The 22,129-nt window shown below is 41.5% G+C and overlaps 1 protein-coding gene across 2 annotated transcripts in view; it reads left to right on the top strand.

Moving 5' to 3' along the window:
• The window catches only part of prrg4 (proline rich Gla (G-carboxyglutamic acid) 4 (transmembrane)), a 58,567-nt gene extending 41,886 nt beyond the window's left edge, over positions 1 to 16,681 (top strand). For both annotated transcript variants that reach the window (XM_072272805.1, XM_072272804.1), the window contains exons 6-7: positions 11,144 to 11,269; positions 13,308 to 16,681. In XM_072272805.1, coding sequence (XP_072128906.1) covers positions 11,144 to 11,269; positions 13,308 to 13,326 — 145 coding nt within the window. In that variant the 3' untranslated portion in view covers positions 13,327 to 16,681. The remainder of the gene's footprint in view (positions 1 to 11,143; positions 11,270 to 13,307) is intronic.
• The last annotated feature ends 5,448 nt before the right edge of the window (positions 16,682 to 22,129 follow it).

Here is a 22,129-nt window from a genome sequence, read left to right as displayed (position 1 = left end):
TGTTGCATCTCGGTGGAATGAGTCTCTGGCTGAATGTACTCCTGTGCCCACCCAGTACATTATGTAGTGGATGGGAGACATTGTCCAAGTTGGCATGCAACTTGGACAGCATCCTCTTTTCAGACACCACCATCAAAGAGTCCAGTTCCATCCCCACAACATCATTATATTTCAATCATATTTGAAATGCATTTCCTCGTCCATGTCTCTCAGTGGCCGGACAAGCGCAGAAAATTCACCCTCCTTCAATTTCAGTTGCCATTGTTTGAAGTTTGAGTTTCTTCATGTTGAGTTTCAACACGAAGAAACTCAACACAGTGGCATAGAAACCCCACCACCAACTAGCATGTTGGCGGTGAATTGCAGAGCGACGCAGACACACCAACGCACAAGAATAAATGCTCACAACGGCGTAGGCTACAGCGTAAGCTAGTACGCACAAGTATAAATGAGCCTTAGCACATAGTCAGCAGATAAGGCAGAGTCGACGTTTCAAGCCGTGACCTCAACCTTGCGCCTTATCACCTACTTTCACAACACCTTCTCGGTAACTGTAATACTTTGCATTTTGTTACTGCTTCTCCCTTGTCCTATCTCAATGCGCTGATGTGATGAAAGGGTCTGTATGGATGGCACGCAAATGTTTTTCACCTGCGTGTGTGCGTGTGACAATAATAAACCAATTGAAAGACTGCAGGTCTGGCTGTGCCATTGTCAGAACCAGGCAAGAGAAAATAAAGTTAGTTTTAAGTTGCAGAGAAGGGGCGGGGGAGGGTTGGGAGAACAAAAGGAAAGGCTGTAACAGCATGAAACCAGGTCACCACTTGGGTTAATAGTGGCAATTATGTGGTGATTAAGTTGCTTTGTTTGTGCGTTGTGTGGCCAACAGTAGGAGTGTGGGTCATGGCCAGCGAGTCAGACAGTACTAATGGAGCAAGGAAAACTGGAAGAATCACACACACACACACACACACACACACACACACACGACTGCAGATGTTGGAGTAACAAACAATCCAACAGTTAAAAGCATCTATGGAAAAGAGTAAACAGTTGACGTTTCCGTCTGAGATCCTTCATCAGGACTGGAAAAGAAGAGAAGTCGTGAACGGCAGATCGGCTGTCAGAGGCCTCTGTACTCAGATCTTTCTCTTGGGAGGGAAGAGTTTGTTGCCGATTCTTGAGTCAGAGGTAAAAAAGAAGCGACGTGGCAGACTTCAACATCGTAAATCGGTGAGTGTTTTTTTTTGTCTTGTTCGTCTCCCTTCTTGCTGTGTGACACCTCCCTGTCCCTTTATTAGGGGGAGAGTGAGCCTGTGATATGTCGAATTGTCGGTGAAGTTTTTCAGTGCTGGAGGTCATGGCCTTTCTTGGGGGTTTTGCTGTTGCGTGCTTGGTGGGTGGAGGGTGCTGACACGTTTTGCTGAAGAAAGTGGGGAGGGTTGATGCTTGTGTGTGGGAGGGGCAAGTAGGGGTGCTCTTGGGTTCTAATGTTTTTGCTGTCAGTCATTCATTGGGATACTCCTATTTTCGTGAATGTCTGCGAAGAACAAGAATTTCAGGGTGTATATTCTCTGATATTAAATGGAACTGTTGAAGTCAGAGTAAGAAGGTGGGGAGTAGGGAAGGAAGAAATACAAGGTGGTACTTTATACTTCATTGTCGCCAAACAATTGATACTAGAACGTACAATCATCACAGCGATATTTGATTCTATGCTTCCCGCTCTCTGGATTACAAATACTAAATATTAAAAATAGTAAAAATTAGTAAATATTAAAAATTTAAATTATAAATCATAAATAGAAAATAGAAAAATGGAAAGTAAGGTAGTGCAAAAAAACCGAGAGGCAGGTCCGGATATTTGGAGGGTACTGCCCAGATCCGGGTCAGGATCCATTCAACAGTCTTATCAAAGTTGGAAAGAAGCTGTTCCCAAATCTGGCCGTACGAGTCTTCAAGCTCCCGAGCCTTCTCCCGGAAGGAAGAGGGACGAAAAGTGTGTTGGCTAGGTGGCTCATGTCCTTGATTATCCTGGCAGCACTGCTCCGACAGCGTGCGTTGTAAAGTGAGTCCACGGACGGAAGATTGGTTTGTGTGACGTGCTGCGCCGTGTTCACGATCTTCTGCAGCTTCTTCCAGTCTTGGACAGGACAACTTCCATACCAGGTTGTGATGCACCCTAGAAGAATGCTTTCTACGGTGCATCTATAAAAATTAGTGAGGGTTTTAGGGGACAGGCCAAATTTCTTTAGTTTTCTCAGGAAGTAAAGGCGCTGGTGATAGGTGAAACCAGGAGAGGGGGAGGGGTGAAGTAAAGAGCTGGGATGTTGATCGGTGAAAGAGACAAAGGGCTGGAGAAGGGGGAATCTGACAGGACAGGGTCGAAGTCCATGGAAGAAAGGGAAGGAGGAGGAGCACCAGAGGGAGGTGATGGGCAGGTAAGGAGATAAGGTGAGAGAGGGAAACAGGAATGAGGAATGGTGAAGGTGGTGCGGGTGGGCAATTACCAGAAGCTTGAGAAATCGATGCTCATGCCATCAGGTTGGGGGGCCTACCCGGATGGAATATAAGGCATTGCTCCTCCAACCTGAGTGTGGCCTCATCGCGGCAATAGAGGAGGCCGTGGACTGATGTGCCAAAATGGGAATGGGAAGTAGAATTGAAATGGATGTCCACCAGGAGATCCCACTTTTTCCGGTGGACGGAGCGTAGGTGATCGGCGAGGCGGTCTCCAAATCTACGACAGGTCTCACCGATATACAGGATGCATCGCCGGGAGCACGGGATACAGTATATGGCCTCAACAGACACACGGGTGAAGTGTCGCCTCACCTGGAAGGATTGTTTGGGGCTCCGAATGGTAGTGAGAGAGGAGGTGTAGGGGCTGGTGTAGCGCTTGTTCTGCTTGCAAGGGTAAATACCAGGAGGGAGATCAGTAGCGAGGGAACAAATGGAAAAGAGAGTCACTCAGGGAGTGACCTTGCAGAAAGCAGAAAGTGGGGGGGGGGGCGGAGATGGACCCCCATTACACTTTAACTCATCCACTGATTGCAATTTCATCTTATTATCTGCTTGTCCTTCCTCACAGTCTCACTACACAGTGCACCTAGTCATTAAAAAAACTGCCCCATCCTCAGCACTATCTCTCCAGTTTCCCATCCCCTTTGCCAAGTTATTTTAAATCCTTCACCAAAGCTCGAGCAAACCTCCCTGCAAGGATATTGGTCCTCGCTCATGTTCGGAAGTAACATGACCTTTTTGTGCACATCATACCTTCCCCTGAAGAGATTGCAGTGATCCTTTTTTGTGCAGGGAGGGGGGATTTGGGGGTTGATGAGTGCTGCCTTTTTCTTTCTTGGTTTCATGGCTAGCCAGGGAAGAAGAATTTCAAAGTTGTATATTTTGATAACAAATGAACCTTTGAACTTTGAAATCTGAAATCCTGCCCCCTGCACCAATTCCTCAGCCATGCATTCATCTGCCAAATCAACCTATTCTTACTCTCACTTGCACGTGGCACAGGCAGCAATCCAAAGGTTACTAACCTGGAGGTCCTGCTTTTCAGCTTTCTGCCTAACTCCCTTTATTCGCTCTCCCTTTTTGTACCTGTGTTGTTGGTACAATATGTACCACAACTTCTGGCTGTTCACCCTCCTCCTTTAGAATACCATAGACCTGATCTGAGACATCCCTGACCCTGGCACCTGGGTGTCACGTACCATCTGGGTGTCTCTTTCACATCCACGGTATCTGCTTTCTGCTGCTCTGATTATGGAATTGCCTATCACTGCTACACTCCTCTTCTCCCCCCCACTTCCCTTCTGAGCCACAGAGCCAGACAATGCCTGAGACCTGGTCACTGCAGCTTTCTCTCCCCCTCCTAATACAGGCCATCTTCCCTCTGTCTTTCGCTCCAGATGAAGGGTCCCAACCCAAAATCCAACTGTCCATTTCCCTCCATAGATGCTGCCTGACCCACCGAGTCCAGCATCTTGTGTGTTTCTTTAGATTCCAGCAACTGCAATAACGTGTGTCTCCACATCCTTAAATTAACTTTTCTTTACAGGCCAAGCTGTAGATGATTCGGTGCTATCCCTAGTTTACATTGTTGATTAAACTACCTTTCCTGTTTTAATTTTGTGCCAATTTTTCTTTTGAAGTGCAGATGCTGAAAATCTGAAATAAAAGATGAAAATGCTGGGAATTTCCTGCAGGTCAGGCAACATCTGTGGAGAGAGAGAAGACCTTTACGCATTAAATTTGCAAAAAAGATAAACAATTTTAGTTCATCCATGCCCTCCTGAAATGTTTGCCATCTCTGCTCCAATGCTAACCCCATAAGTAATCTGTAAGGATTCCTGCTCATTGGATTTCTTTGCTCTACAGATCCACATCATCTGAGTTAATATTCTTCCTTTTTTCTGTATTATGCTTGCTCCTTTTACACATGCACACCCACCTTTCTCTTCTGTAGCTCTCTGAAATCCTTTTCACTTCTTGGAGAGATTTTAATTACTCAAACCAGCTTCACTCTTTTAAAAACTAGTTGGAGAAAGGAGGGCATCTGGAATCACTGTTGGGGGTCCAATTCCCGCCGGTCGCTGTAAGGAGTTTGTACGTTCTCCCCATGATTGCATGGGTCTTCCTCAGGGTGCTCCAGTTTCCTCCCACATTTCAAAGATGTACGTCTAGATTAGAGTTAATAAATTGTGGGCACGCTTGGATTAGGGTTAGTAAATTTTGGGGAAGTCAGCGCTGGAAGGATGGCAACACTTGCGGGCAACCCTTGGACTGTGCGCAAATGGCACATTTCATTGTGTTTTGATGTTACAACTAAAGCCAATCTTTGATCATAAAATCTTAAAGCTGAGCGCAATCCATTTGTTACAAAGCAAATGTCAACCGAATCAGTAACAGATCATCTACAAATTAATAAGTTCTGAACTTTGACTTAGTTGCTAGTATGTTTATTTTTTCCAGTGTGATAGTGCCAAGTTATAATGAACAGGTTTATAAAAAGCAGCTCTCTTCCAGCTGACTTAAAGCCCAACTTTCACTCTTATTTGAAAGCAGTCGCTGAATAAGTCATTGGATTTGCTTTCAGTCATTGGACTTTTTGTCTGAGATGCTTGTATGCAAAATTGCATTTCAGTGTGAAATGAGTTGGACCTGCCATCATACTAAGTAACAGAGCCAAACGTCTCTGCCAAATATTCAGATGTATTGATGTTTGTAGCTCAAAGCCAACAGGAGGGAGGTATTGAGAATATGATACATAATTTATTTTATCATCACCTGCTGTGACTGCCTTTGGATGTTGGAGTAATGAGTAACAGTTCCATACAACACCCTTCAATGGCACTGTTCCCTCTAAGCCACACGTCGCCACATAGTAACTGCAATGCTTCCGCACACGTAACTTTGTTGCCACACAGGTCGAATGTTCTTTTATATAATGTTAGTGTATAATTTTGAAAGTATGCTAAAAAACTATGTGTTAATGAATATAATCTGTAACTTTTCTAAATAATAAATGTACCACTACCTTTACTTTGAAACATAGACCTTCAATGTATTTATAGTGTTAATGTTTCAAGTTGCAACACTGTTACAAATTGTAACAATAAACACAGAATGGAAGTCGATAGTTTGTTGTAAATAAACCACTAGCCCACTGAACGCTGATGCCATCTAGTCAAACCATTTTACTTTTGTCATTGTGCCTATAAGTTGTTTTGACTGCCTGACATAATTTACTTGTGTTGTATTTGATGTGAAAAATTCTATATTTGACTTTTTTGGGTAAGTAATCATTCAAAAATTTCAAAAAAATCATTTTGCATGCATATTACAAAAAAATTAAAGTACCATGCAATTTTCAGACTGTGTAAAAATTCCCTGCTCAGAGCAATGTTTGGTGTGAGCAGCTGTAAAAAAAATTCAAGGGAATATTGCTCAATGGCTAACCCTGTGGTCTACTGTAGTCCCTCTAGTCCACGCAAAGGTTATGTGCATGCAAGAGTTCCAATTAGACTCACTGGATGGAAGCCTGACGGTGCGATTTAATGTCCAGGTTGTTGAAAGAAATTGTCTACCTTTGCTGAGATAATCACCTAAGATTGATTTCAGAGAAAAAAAAACATAATATGTCTTTATAAAGGATTTGTAGCTTTAATCACATTTATTTTGTATGAGCTCTAAGGAGAGGTTGGATAAAACTTGGGCAGCTTTCTCTGCAGGCTGAGAAAACACCTGACGGAAGTTTATAAAATGATGAGGTCCATAGAGAGAGAGTGGATAGTCAGAATTTTCTTCCCAGGGTGGAAATGCCAGACGATGTGCATTCACGATGAGAGGGTCAAAGTTCAAAGAATGGTAGGTTGTTCAAACTGACAGGAAAGTGACAGTGACTCAGATGACCACATGTTACAACACTGATGAGCTGAAGAGCATCTCTGAGCGTACAACACATCGAACCTTAATGCACTACAGCAACTGAAGGCCACACCAGGTTCCACCCTTGTACCTAATAAAGTGGCCACCCAGTATATGTTCTGGGTGTTAAGACCAGAATTTAAATTTGATAGCAAATTGAAAGAATTATTTTCATTGGGAGAAAATAATTTCTTTTTTGATCTGGAAAAAGCTCTCATATTTTAGATGTTCTATTCTAATAAGGTTACTGCTGTTAACTTGCTTTTAAAAATTTGACTAACATGAAGAAAAGAGCTTTTGTCTGCATAGTTCCGTTCATAATATAGGTTTTCCCCAAACAATTCAAAATTATTTGAGTTCTTCTAATGTTTCATTGTGGTTGTACTGTATGACAATGAAACATTTTGTGCTCAAGTGAAGACAATCCTAGATAACATTCAGACACACACTGATTTATGATAAGAAGTGTCCACATACACAGTCTTGAATCTGACCAACTCCCTGCTCATTTCTCCATTGTCTGTTCCCCATTGTTTGCTTATTTAGCCATCATTGCCAGAAACTGGGCTAGTCGTGTAAGTACAGTAGCCTCAAGGTCAAGGAAGGTCAGATGTTTAGTATCCTGTATTGAGTAACTCAAGACTCCAGTAACTCACTGCATCATCCATGTAAATGTTGGCAGCACACTGGAACATTGGAATACTCCCCAATAACTCACAGGAAGCTTGACACCATCTAAGACAAAATGTTCTTCTCAATTGCCACTCTAAACACTTGCACAGAATGTGGTCTCCCGGTGAGGAAGGCAAGGATCCAGTTGCAGAGGGAAGTAGAGAGGCCCAGATTTTGGAGCTTGTGGATTGGAACTGAGAGTATGATTGTGTTGAACACTGAGCAGTAATTAATAAACAGCAGCTTGGCATAGGTATTGCTAATGTAGAGGGGATGCCAGGCCGAGTGGAGACCCAGTGAGATTGCATCCACTGTAGACTTAAATCTAATCTCCCAGTTCTACTGTAATTGGCCCTGCAATATTTTTTGCCACCAGCTCCATTATGTAAGCTGCTACTTAACTGGTTTCTCTGTCCTTACAGATATTGAATTGTGGGTGATGATAACTTTTGGGTGAAGAAGTTTCTCTTTACTTCAATGTTTATTCTGCCTGTTATTTGAAATTCGTATTCTCAAGCTGGTATTTGGGTACTCCACCTTCTGATGAAGAGGAGACACATTTTCCATCTCTTGAAAATTTTTGTATTAGAGTTCAAAGTTGAAAGTAAATTTATTTTTGGTGCATATACTGTATGCCACCATATACCTTAAGGTTCACTTTCTTGCAGGCATGCACACTAGAACAAAGAAATACAATAGAATCAATTAAAAACTACACACAAAGACTGACAAGTCAAGTCAAGCAACACACATCCAAGTTGCTGGTGAGTGCAGCAGGCCAGGCAGCATCTCTAGGAAGCAGTACGGTCGACGTTTCGGGCCAAGACCCTTTGTCAGGACTGTGTGTTGCTTGAATTTCCAGCATCTGCAGAATTCCTCGTGTTCAAATCAAGTCAAGTCACTTTTTATTGTCATTTCGACCATAACTGCTGGTACAATACACAGTAAAAACAAGACGTTTTTCAGGACCGTGGTGCTACATGAAACAATACAAAAACTACACTGAACTATGTAAAACAACGCAAAAACTACACTAGACTACAGACCTACCCAGGACTGCATAAAGTGCACAAAACAGTGCAGGCATTGCAATAAATAATAAAAAGACAATAGGCACAGTAGAGGGCAGTAGGTTGGTGTCAGTCCAGGCTCTGGGTATTGAGGAGTCTGATGGCTTGGGGGAAGAAACTGTTGCATAGTCTGGTTGTGAGAGCCCGAATGCTTCCGTGCCTTTTGCCAGATGGCAGGAGGGAGAAGAGTTTGTATGAGGGGTGTGTGGGGTTCTTCATAATGCTGTTTGCTTTACGGATGCAGCGTGTGGTGTAAATGTATGTAATAGCTGGAAGGGAGACCCCGATGATCTTCTCAGCTGACCTCACTATCCACTGCAGGGTCTTGCGATCCAAGATGGTGCAATTTCCAAACCAGGCAGTGATGCAGCTGCTCAGGATGCTCTCAATACAACCTCTGTAGAATGTGGTGATTATGGGGGGTGGGAGATGGACTTTCCTCAGCCTTCGCAGAAAGTAGAGACGCTGCTGAGCTTTCTTTGCTATGGAGCTGGTGTTGAGGGTCCAGGTGTGATTCTCCGCCAGGTGAACACCAAGAAATCTGGTGCTGTTGACGATCTCTACGGAGGAGTCGTCGATGTTCAGCGGAGAGCGGTCGCTCCGTGTCCTCCTGAAGTCAACAACCATCTCTTTTGTTTTGTTCACATTTCAGAGACAGGTCGTTAGCTCTACACCAGTCCGTTAGCTACTGCACCTCCTCTCTTTATGCTGACTCATCGCTCACAAACAACCAATGTGCAAAAGACAAACTATGCAAATATAATAAAGAATAATAATACTAGTAATAAATACATAAATATGTACATAGATAAATAAACAAATCTGAGGACATAAGTTAGTCATAGTCATAGTCGTAGTCATACTTCATTGATCCCGGGGGAAATTGGTTTTCATTACGGTTGTAGGGTCCTTGAAAGTGAGTCCATAGGATGTAGAATCAGTTCAGTGTCAAGATGAGTGAAGTTATCCACGCTGGTTCAGGAACCTGATGGTTAAGGGTAGTAACTGTAGTGCCATGATTCCTCTTGTGGGATTTATCCTTCATTCCTCACTTACACATTAGGATGAGGGTTTGATTCCAATAATAAAAACTGCAGCTGTGATGGTAAATAGGAATTGGTTTATTTTAAACTAGAAATCCCATTAACTTCCAGCTTCATAAGTAACTTAAGAGCATGATTGAATGAGACAAGGAAGAGAGAAGATGCAATGATTGTTGCCAGGATCACTGTTTCACATCTACATCACCAGGTGACAGAAATTTCACTTACTTATCATGACTAGTAGGTAAAATCCATGTTTAAAAGATTTTTGCATTCATTACACAAAATATAAATGGCAAAGGGAAACTTTCCAGAAAGATAATGAACTTACAAAATTGTTGATTTATTGTGTGACTTTCACCAGATCTGTTTATCACGATGCTGATGATAGTGAGTATATTGGACCTTCTGTCCAAGACCTCTTTCAGAGTCGATGCCTCCAGAAGACACGGTACATCATTAAAGGCCCCTCACACCCTCTCCATGAACTGTTTGTTCTTCTGCCATCAGGCAAACGTTACAGGAGCATCAAAACTAAAACCACAAGGCTACTAAACAGCTTCCTCCCACAGGCAGTCAGACTGCTAAATAGCTGCTCCACCTGACTCTGCTTTGGACACTTTTAACTTGCACTGGACACTTATAACTGATTTTAACTGACATGTGGCTGTTGTGTTTTACTATTTATTGTTATGTTTATTATTTAGTGTTGCGTTTGTTATGTTATGATTGCACTGCCCCTGAGAAACGTTGTCTCATTCTGCCCTGCAGAGCTGATGTATGGTTAGGATGACAATAAAGTTTTTTGAATCCTTGAATCTTGAACCTTGAATATGTCTTTACTAACATTTATCAAGTTTCATTGGTTTCAACTTCCCATTTGGGATATAGATCCAAATCTGTAGATATGGTCTCACTCTCATAGGGTTACCGGTGAGAACACATCTGCTGGCTCATCTGCTGGTTATCAAGCTCGATTGTCATTCAACTGTACACATGTTTACAGCTAGCCGAAACAGTGACACAATAAAGTCTGCAGATGCTGGAAATCCAGAGCGACGCTCACAAAATGCTGGGGGAACTCAGCAGGTCAGGCAGCATCTATGGAAATGAATTTAGATAGTCAATGTTTTGAGCTGAGAGCTGCCTTCAGGACGGGAGAAGGGCCTCAGCCCGAAACTATCTGTGTTCAATTTCATAAGTGCTGCCTGATCTGCTGAGTTCCTCCAGCATTTTGTGTGTGCTGCTTTATACAAACCATTGTTCATCCAGGGCCAAGGTGCAAAACACAGCACATATAGTTACAATCCAGCGCAAACAGTCACAAAATAATGGTTAGCACAAGTCTCTGAGCAGCATAGCCTGAGAATTGACAGATTGACATAAAGTGTGAGATGCACGTTTTTGTAAGACGGTCTAATGTCTTGACAACTGGAAGTGCAGTGATATAGATTTCACCTCTTTCTACCTATCGTCACTTAAATTTCCAGCATGGAAGTTTGTGAAGTTAAACATGTTGTTCCAAAGTGAAGGTGGGCTACTACACAGAGGCAAAATAACCAAACGTGATTCCAGTCGGTTGATTGAAGTAGGGAAACCACACAATTGTGCAAAAAAAACCCACTATATACAATTTGCCATGAAGTGGAGTGACTTAGTGAGTTTTATCATCTGGTTCACTTTATATACAACTGCAGTAGTTTTATGAGAATTCTGCGTGTATGCAGTGTAATTTGCACAGGTAGTTATTTAAGCCAAACGGTTAATTTAGATTTATTTCATTGTAGTTAATGGAGCCTAATGATCCTTATGTTTACCCTAGCCCACCCATTTTGCCCATTCTGTTTATCCTTGTACTGTTATGAAAATTGTGGCTAATGAAAATTTTAGTTACCTTTGTTAATGGCCTTATTTCATCAGGAGGACTGAAGAAACTTCAATACATCTTGTGTCCATTCCTGGGACCACGAAGTCATTTCTGCCATCTTATGAGCAAGCACTTCTGGCAACTGGACAGTATGATGCTCCTCCTCCTCCCTACCCAAGGTAAGATCATAAGACATAGGAACAGAATTAGGCCATTCAGTCCATCGAGTCTGCTCTGCCATTCCATCATGGCTGATTTACTATCCCACTCAAACCCCTTCTCCCTAAAACTTTTGACGCCTTTACTAATCAAGAACCTATGAACATTCACTTTAAATATACCCAATGACTTGGCCTCTACAGTTGTCTGTGGCAATGAATTCCACAGATTCACCACCCAAGGGGGGGATGTCGACTCAGACCATGAGAGGCCTGCGTCGGGCACTTTCATGCCTTACAAGGTGCAGATTGGAAGTCTGTGTGGGGCGCCACCCCTCGCACAGACTAGATTAAGTGATTAAGTGCCTTGCTCAAGGACACAAACACGCTGCCACAGCTGAGGCTCAAACTAGTGACCTTGAGATAACTAGACAAACGCCTTAACCACTTGGCCACGTGCCCACGTACCCAAGTAGGTAAAACAATTGCTGTCTTTTAGAGGAACTAAGTGGTTATTGCATTAGTTTAGCAGATGTTAAACACTGCATAGAAAAATCTTCACAATTCACAATTTATTGGTTTTAAATTGCTTTGTGTTAATGCAGTTGTGTGAAAAAGTCATTATAACTTGTAACTTACAGATTCATAAAATAAGCAAACTAGGCACTGGGTTTAATTTGTAGAGAGATGGGAATAAAACTCAGGTTTCGTTGAATGTGTTGCATTCTCACCTCTGAATCACGAGGTTCCAGATTCACTTTCTGATAGAGTATCTTGAGGACAAGGTTTCAGACTGAACTCCAGTGCAGGAGTGATGGAGTGCTACTCTCTCAGAGATTCGTTGTTGAGGTTAACAAAGATCTAACAAACTCTGTCTGTTCCTCAAGCCACAGCACATAAGAACCAAACAGCTGCTCGAATCTTCTCTGCCATTCAGTAGAACCAGAGCTTGTCTAATTTTAACCTCAACCCTTTGTCCCCATCCTTCCCTTGTACTCCCTCACCCCCTTGCAGTTTAAATGTCTGGCAATCTGTCTCTTTAATACATTCGATATTTGCACCCCACATCTCTCTGATAAGAGATTTTCAAAGATACTCATCTTCGGAGAAGTTGTTCCTCCTCATCTTTCTTGAATTGGATGACTCTTTTTCCTGAAACCAAGTCCCCTAATTCTTGAAATCACAACGAAGAGAAACATCCCACTGAGAATCATATTTCAATGAAATCCACCCTAATTTTATAAGCGATCATAAAATGTAGGAGCAGAGAAGGCCATTCAGCCCATCAAGACAGCTCTGCCATTCCACCATGATTGATTCATTATCCCTCTCAACCCCATTCTCCTGCCTTCTCCCCATAACCTTTGACACCTTGACTAATCAAGAACCTATCAACCTCTGCTTTAAATATACCCTATGACCTGGCATCCACAGCTGTCCGTGGCAATGAATTCCACAGATTCACCACAAGAAATTCCTCCTCATCTCTATTCTAAAGGAACGTCCTATTCTGAGGCTGCGTCCTCTGGTCCTAGACTCCCTCATTGTAGGAAACATCCATGTTTTTCTATTATCCAGTCAGCATACTCATTATCTGTTCTGCTTTCCTTGACATGTCAACCCCCTTCACCCCAGGAACCAACTTAGTAAATCTTCTTTGCATTGCCTACCATAATTCAGGATCAATTTCTTTACTAACAAATGCTTATAGCACCACAAGTAGCAGTTGATGCCAAAAGCAAAGATGCATTCAGGGAGAAGTTAAATAAATACAAGGGAGGATGAGATATGGTAGATGATATGAAGTTTAAATACTGGCGCAGATTATTGGGCTGCATGATTGTTACTTGACTGTGAGTTCTGTTCTTCAGTGGAGTATTGAAGATTGCATCATATAATTGGGAGTCACACTCTAGTAGGACGTAATTACAGGAGCTGATATATAGGGAGAATTAGGATATAAGTTCATCATCACACAGTGAAGATTATTCATTTTTTTTGTAATTTTTGTAACAATTTTCTTTGTAACTTATTTTTCTGAAATATACTGTTTATACAGGTCATCTTCTGGTTCATGAAAATCCCATCGCTACAGAAAATGAATGGACAAATTAGTATGGATTTTTTAAAAATTTGGCATTAATAGTGTACATTTATATTAAGTGTATTTTAATAAAGACATATGCACTATAAAAATTAAATTAATTACTCTTTGTATTTGAATATGTGATATTTGTATATAACTATGTGGATGTAAAATTCTCCAGAAATGATACAGAAATGTTGGTTTATTTTTCATAGATTAACCTTTTTCAAACACTTTCTTACTTTATTATATAAACGAATAACATTTTAACTGATGCAGACTTTAAATCTGCAAACCAGTGACCTTTTTGGCAGAAGTTTGTCTCATTTCTTCCAAGCAGCAGGATTTTCAGCTCCAGGGATGATTGGAAAATTGAAAATATTTATTTTGGGTTAGAATTAAGTACAGCTGAATACTTAAGCATGTGTCTTCTGTAATGTTTCTCATGCATCAATAATAAGTATATTTTCCTCACAAAAATCGTCTACTATTCCATGTTAGTCTAGCAGCTCAGTCAGCCAAATCATTGTCAGACTCAAAAAATACTGTCTTCAGTAGCTGCTTCACACTAAAAAATGTACTGACCCTGGAATTTCGAGGCCTAATTACCTAGATCATTTTATTAACTGTCTCTTTCAATGAGTGCAGGTCTTCAAGTGTGGCTCTCATAATCAAACTCAGATATGCATTCTTCATACCAGTCAGCTCTGAGCTTGCAGTTTCCGTTGTAATTCAGGTGGTCTTTCTAGCATTTCAGCCTGAATTTGAAGCAAATCCACTGCCAGCACCGAGTTGAAACATTAGCTGTTGACCACATTCAGAAACTGCCCTATCATATTTGCCAGTGTCCTGAACTTGTTACTTTCATCCCATGAATGCAATGAGATTATGATACCAAATTTCATCCCAAGAATGCAATGAAATTATGAGACCAAACTTCATACCTTGAAATTTCATCCCAAGTATTTAATGAGATTTTATCCCATGAAGGCGATATTATGACACCGAATGGATTGGTTATAGTTTTAATATTTTTTGTTCCTGTAATGTCAGAATGTTATATTTGGTCTAAAGAAGGCCTTTGCTCTGGGCTTTGCCTTATGTACCAATTCAAGATGATTGATGAAGATGAATCACAGGTTTTGATGAAGGATTACGAAGAAGGATCTAGTCATGGAAAATAATTTTTGATAATTAAGTTACACCATAAGAAAACAAAATTGACATTGTATCCTTTGCCTGAATTGTTCCATTTGCTGTGGAACCCATAAGTTGGTGGAACACATACAAGGGGTGATTTATAAGTTCGTGGCCTGAGGTAGAAGGAGTCAATTTTTGAAAAGCTAGCACATTTATTTTTCCTACATTTACACACTTAGTCCAGCGGTCGTGGAGCACATGGATCCCTTCTTTGTAGGTGTCTTGGACCTCCAGAAAGTGGTCCACAGCAGGGGTGATTGATAAGTTCGTGGCCTAAAGTAGAAGGAGATGAGTTAGTAACTTCAAACTTTCTGTGTCTTCACTCAAAGAGTTGAACTGCACGCACATGTAACAAGAGCGGTATAACTCATCTCCTTCTACCTTAGGCCACGAACATCAATCGCCCCTGCTATGGACCACTTGGAGGTCCAAGATGCTCTTGTTACATGCACGTGCAGTTCAACTCTGAGTGATAATGCAGAAAGTTTTAAGTTCTATCTCATCTCCTTCTACCTTAGGCCATGAACTTATCAATAACCCTGCTGTGGACCACTTCTACAAAGAAGGGATCTGTATGCTCCACGACCTCTGGACTGAGTGTGTACATGTAGGAGGGGACTATGTTGAAAAATAAATGTGCTAGGTTTTCTAAAATTGACTCCTTCTACCTTAGGCCATGAACTTATCAATCACCCCTTGTATAAATTTTAGAAGTGAGGGAAAGGTGTACATTACAAATATTTGGACCTCTATATCCAAGAACAATTATTACTACCTTTGCTGGACAGGAGTACACTTGGATTTGAGCAAGTTCAGATGATGGTTTACCTAACGCAAATTAGACCAACTTCTTTTGTCTCCTCCTTAAAGAAATCTCTACCATCTTAATATGAGAGCAACTCAACTGTGCTTCACTGTAGGTCTTTTGGGACACTATTTATCAAATTCACCCATTCACATAATTGAGTACAGGCCGGGAACATTCCAGGCTCATTCCAAGTATGCATATCATCTGTCAGGCTGGCGTTTCTGTCACTGTCTGTACTTCTGTGATAAAAACAAGGGTTTAAAGTTCCATCTCCTAATTACATTTTAGAGACTGCAACTGTAAGTTTCATTTGAGTTGATGAGATGGCATTGCAAATGTACGATCCCTTAGCACTGTTCAGAAAGTCCTGTTGCTGAATAATACCTCTTGGATAAACTCATGATCATGAATGGAGCTTGTGGAACTGTACCTTGATAGACAGTACTTTCAGTAAATGGGATCATTGGAGCATAAAATACCTGCCTTGTCACTTTTAGTATTCTGAGTATTAATTGCTAATGATTGACTAATTAAGCTCGAAAATGTTGACTCAGGAAATCATTTTTCCGTACAAAGCATGAAGGGAAATAAAATCACTTTAGTGAGATACCTCAAGATTTGAGTGCCTACATTTAAGGAGAATTGCATGAAGGTGTGCAGGTCGCAATATCTGACTGGAAGAGAAAAACTATTTTACTTCAAGACCTCGCACATCCCTAATTTGGCCTGCTTACATTTCTTTTCACACATGAATTAATCTGTGCAAAATTCCAGGGAAGATATTCTGGTAATTCTTTCATGCCCTACAGGGTTATGAAACAGTACTGTGAATAACATACATAGAGTGGTCTCTGTGTAGTCATGCTTTTCATGTGCTATAAGTCCTCAATTATTGTGAAATACAGGAGGCTTTACTTAACTGTGGTTATAATGTTATTTTACTGAATTTGCCAAGTTTATTTTGGAGTTTTTCATCAATTGCAATTGACAATTAGATTTTGTTAAAGACTTTGGAAATTTTGAGGCAAATCACTCTCCTTCTGTAACTGCTGACACCAGAACTTTCCAAATTTTCTGACCTTTAACTAAAATTAATGTTCCCCTTACAGAAATTAAACATTTTACTTGTCTTGCTCCAGTTTCTTGTTCTTCTGTTTCACATAATCTCTGACGAGTTTGGCTTTATTATTCAGGAAATCAGCTTCCAGAGTTTTGCCTTCAATTAATCAACATTTGAAATTCTTGAGCAATCTCTATCTCCGCTTTCTGTTTAATTCAATGGCTTATATATTTGCACCAATAGGTCGATAACTATTGGTAAAATGTTTTGATTCTAAATAAAACCGTTTTTGTCAAAAAAAAGTTCTGCAGTCAGTACTTGTAATTTTTACAAACACAATTATTCTGTAGAAATTCTACAAGTGGAGAGCAAGTTTGTAAAACCGGCAGGAGCAAAGGATGTTGGGAATAGCAAGGCTGGTGCACCGGAGGGGTGTGGGACAGGTGGCAGAGGAAGAGTGCCAGGGTTGGGGGGGGGGGGGTTACGTGGGTGCAGACACACCCAGCCCTGAGACACCAGGCAAGGTCATTTAGTTCCAAACAATTGGTTTATTCATCAGTACAGAATGTCTCTCCGGTGCTTCCCCCTCCCTGCCTTCTCCCAACCATGACTGAGGCATCCCAGCTGTATACTGTGGGTATATATGTGTACATATATATATATGTGTGTGCCTAAGACTTTTGCAGAGTACTATATGTTTTTAGTATCATGGGGCCATAGAGCATGGAGGAGAGAGCCTTTGACCCATTGTTGCCTTTTCCTGGATCTCTGAAAGAGCAATTCGTCCCATTCTCCTCTCCTGCTTCTGCTTGGTACTGCGCAAGCACTGCTGGACGGCTGTTATAATGCACAGTCAGTGTGGATGGCGTGGGAGTTAAATTGTAAAATAATCTTTTAGACTAGATCCCCTAAATAGATTTGATTGAGTCTATCTTTTAAAAATATTAATGTCAGAAATACCGCGCATGTCTGGCGGCAGAAGATTCCACTCTCTTGTTGACCTTGGGTAGAGGGAGTACTGGTAGCAAATCTTATTGAATGAAGGAGTTTCCAATATGTAAGGTCCAGTTTGCTGTCGAGTTGAACTGACCCTGTGATGAATTTGGATGTTTGATGGAGTGATGTTGTGAGCTTCCTTGAAAATGAAAATTAACCGTAGTTTAATAAGTCGGTTTTCAATTGGTTCCCATTGAAGGTTAGAGAGCATGTTGGTGATACTGGATTTCCTGCTGTAATCATTTAACACACAGCGAGCAGCACCATGTTGGATTTTTTCGATGGAACTCTTATTGTTAGCCTGATGGGGAACTCTTATTGTTAGCTTGATGGCCGCGCAATACTCAAGCTTTGGACGGACGAGTGTCTTGTATGCCATGTCCTTGACGGATTTACTACATGAGTGGAGGTTTCTTCTCGGGATACCCAGCATGTAATTTGCTTTGGCTGTAAGCTGATTGATGTGGGATGCCCAGTTAAGATCCTTGCTAATTTCAACACCAAGATATGGGTGGTGGGTGACTGTTTCAAGAATCTGTCCATTCATGTTATATGTCGTGCTGATTGGTTTAACTTTGTGACTGACATGCATAGCATAACATTTAGATGACTTCATAATTTGTCAGAGGCACTCCATAATTTTTCATTATTATTCTATTCATATATCAGAATCAGGTTTAATATCAGCAGCATATGTTGTGAAATTTGTTGTCTTTGCAGTAGCAGTACAATAAAATACATAATAACAGAAAAAACATGAATTACAGTAAGTACAGTATATATAAGCCCTTTGTTTCAAGAGCCTGATGGTTGTAGGGTCATCGTTATAGTCATAGTCATAGTCACACTTTATTGATCCCGGGGGAAATTGGTTTTTGTTACAGTTGCACCATAAATAATTAAATAGTAATAAAGCCATAAATAGTTAAATAGTAATATGTAAATTATGCCAGGAAATAAGTCCAGGACCAGCCTATTGGCTCAGGGTGTCTGACCCTCCAAGGGAGGGGTTGTAAAGTTAGATGGCCACAGGCGGGAATGACTTCCTATGACGCTCTGTGTTGCATCTCGGTGGAATGAGTCTCTGGCTGAATGTACTCCTGTGCCCAACCAGTACATTATGTAGTGGATGGGAGACATTGTCCAAGATGGCATGCAACTTGGACAGCATCCTCTTTTCAGGCACGACCATCAGAGAGAATAACTGTTTTTGAACCTGGTGATGTGAGTCTTGAGGTTTCTGTACCTTCTACCTAATGGCAGCAGTGAGAAGAGTCCATGTTCTGGAAGGAGGGGGTCCCTGATGATGTATGCTGCTTTCCTGTGATAGTGTTTCATGTAGATGTGCTCAGTGGTTGGGAGGGCTTTACCTATGATGGACTGGGCCGTGTCCACTATTTTTTGTAGGATTTTCCATTCAAGGGCATTGGTGTTTCCTTAGCAGGATGTGATGCAGCCAGTCAATATACTCTTCACTACACACTATAGCAGTTTGCCAGAGTTTAAGATATTGTGCTGAATATTCACAAACTCCTAAAGAAGTTGCCATTCTCTCTTCATAATTGTACTTGCGTAGTGGACCCAAATGTGCAGGTAAGAAGATAAAATGGGAATGTACAAACTAAAATGTTCTAAAAATTGCCAGAGCAGTTCTGGCGGTGTGCTTGGTTAGTGCACTTTTTGTACTACTTGAGGTGCACTTGTATTTTTAGCCCAAAGTGCATTTTCGTAGTCCGACTCTAATCTCTCCACCAACTTACACTGTTGTTTGTGTTTGCTTGGTGGCATTCCGAAGGATGAGTCATAATTCCTTCCTCTTAATAATGCTGAAGAATTAACCCACTGTCTTTGGCCCCCATTACTAAATACAGTAGATTCTGGTCAATTGGGCCATTGATTAATCGGGCAGCCGCTTATTTGGGCCAACTCTTAAAGAACAAGAACTAATCGGGAAAGTAGCCAGGATTCCCTTCATTTATTTGGGACACTATGCCACTTAATTGGGACAGGAGACTGTTGCCCAACAATTTATAACTACATCAAGACACGTGCTTGAATGGCTGTTAGACAGATAGATAGATATATTTTATTGATCCTGAGGGAAATTGGGTTTCATTACAGCCGCACCAACCAAGAATAGAGCATAAATATAGCAATACAAAAACCACAAACAATCAAACAACAAAATGCAAACTATGCCAGATGGAAAATAAGTCCAGGACCAGTCTATTGGCGGAGGGTGTCTGACCCTCCACGGGAGGAGCTGCAAGTTCGATGGCTACAGGCAGGAACGACCTCCCGTGCCGTCCAGTGTTGTATCTCGGTGGAACGTGGCCGAAGTCCAACAGTGAAAAGTTCAATATCCGGTCTACAAACACATTCCTCGATTGTAATATGACCCGGATTTCACCATCTGTTGTTAACCAGAACAGTAAGCACCCAACTCCTTTAAGCTTACCGCTCTCAGTGCACTTCCGGTCAGCCCGAACAGTCTGGAAGCCATCCATGGAAAAGTTTTGATCGGGTATGTCCTCGTGCAGCCCCGTTCCAGTGAAACACATAACACTGCTCTCCTGAAATGTTCTCTGACGCCTGGCTAGCGCCATGAACTCATCCATTTTATTACCCACCGAACTCCTCTTCTCCATAAGTCTGTTGTCTCGACCCGGTCCTCTTTCCTTGACTTTGTGATCCCCCTCTGCATCCTCTGTGTGTTTTCCTCCAGATTTCAGACACGGCACTGTGCTTAGAGCAGACAGTTTTCAAGTAGCATCAGTTTTGTGTACTTCCCTTCAAAAAGCTGTGATTTTGGCAAAAAAAAGAGGAATAAGACAATTCAGGACAGTTTTGCTCACTGTGGTTTCAAGCATTCAGGCTTGAAGATGCCAGAAACCGTATGACCATATGATATAGGAGCAGAATTAGGCTATTTCAGCCATCAAGTCTGCTCCACCATATCATCGTGGCTGATTCAATTTTCCTCTCAGCCCCATTCTCCTGCCTTCTTCCCATATCCCTTCATGCCCTGAACAATCAAGAATCTATCAACCTCTGCCTTAAATATACAGAAATATGGCCTCCACAACTGCCTGTCAAAGAATTGCACAGATTCACCACTCTCTAGCCAACGAAATTCCTCCTCATCTCCATTCAAAAAGGATGCCCCTCTATTCTGAGGCTGTGTCCTCTGGTCTTAGACTCTCTCACTATAGGAAACATCCCCTCCACATCCACTCTATCAAGGCCTTTCACCATTCGATCAGCTTCAATGAGGTCACCCCTCATTCTTCTGAATTCTAGTGAATACAGGCCCAGAGTCATCAAACACTCTTTATATGACAAACCATTCAATCCTGGAATCATTTTCATGAACTTCTTTTGAACCCTCTCCAGTTTCAGCACATCCTCTCTAAGATAAGGGGCCCAAATCTGCTCACAGTACTCCAGGTGAGGCCTCACCAGTGCTTTATAAAGTTTCAAAATTACGTCCTTGCTTTTATATTCTAGTCCTCTTGAAATGAATGGTAACATTGCATTTGCCTTCCTCACCACAGACTCAACCTGAAAATTAACCTTTAGAGGATCCTGCACAAGGTCCCCAAGTCCTTTTGCATCTCAGTTTTTTGTATTTTATCTCCATTTAGAAAATAGTCAACCCTTTCACTTCTACAAAAGTGCATGACCATATACTTCCTTTCACTGTATCCATTTGTCATTTCTTTGTCCATTCTCTTAATCTGTCTGAGTCCTTCTGTAGCCTCTCTACTTCCTCAGAGCTACCTGCCCCTCCACCTATCTTCGTATCGTCTGCAAAATTTGCAACAAAGCCATCAAATCCATCATCTAAATCATTAACATATAACGTAAAAAGAATCAGTCCCAACACAGACCCCTGTGGAACGCCACTAGTCACCAGCAGCCACCCAAAAAAGGCAGAAAAACTGTCAATTCCACCATCCAAATCATTGACATATAACATAGACCCTCTCTCCACCTCCCCCCGCCCTCGGGAACAATATAGTTGCGGGGCAGCCACAGCTTCCAAACTCTTTTTCACTTTCCATTCCAAAGACTGTTTCCTTCCACTTCCATAACGATTCTTATTTGCTCCATTTATGGCAGAGCATATTAATAATGAACTAGATTTCCTCAGGACAGTTGGCACTAAAATGCTTGCTAATCCCACTCACCCCTAGAATCTCCAGCAAGAACTTCCTCAGCAAAGACCATCCAAATTGATGGGTTCCACTTGTCATCTTCATGAAAATATTTAAATCATGCCACTGAACTGAACTGCTGTAACAAATTAAAAGTTAAAACTATACATAAATACATTGAATTTTAGAATCTTTCCATGACCTCACACTCCCTATCTCTGAAACCTGCTTCATCTCGATAATCTATCTCACCGCCAATGAGAATTCACCTTTTGTTTATTCCTTATCCCATCAGTGCAGCAGTGATCCTGCTGTCCTTCACAGACCATGAACACTGTCTCCACAAAGCCCTCTAAATGAACCCGAAGTATAAACAACACAAAATGCTGGAAGAACTTTGCAGGTCCAGCAGCATCAGCTGGTTGAGACCCTTACATCGACGGTCCACGTCCCTCCATAGATGCTGCCTGACCTGCTGAGTTCCTCCAGCGTTTTGTGTGTTGCTGCAGATCCCATCTTCTGCAATTTCTTGTGTCTGCAATGACACTGACAAGCTGTTGCAATACAGTATCAG

This window comes from Mobula birostris, chromosome 11 (assembly GCF_030028105.1).
Source record: "Mobula birostris isolate sMobBir1 chromosome 11, sMobBir1.hap1, whole genome shotgun sequence".
Taxonomy (NCBI): domain Eukaryota; kingdom Metazoa; phylum Chordata; class Chondrichthyes; order Myliobatiformes; family Myliobatidae; genus Mobula; species Mobula birostris.
Note: the sequence above shows the minus strand (reverse complement) of the source record. Positions and strands in the feature narration are given on the sequence as shown.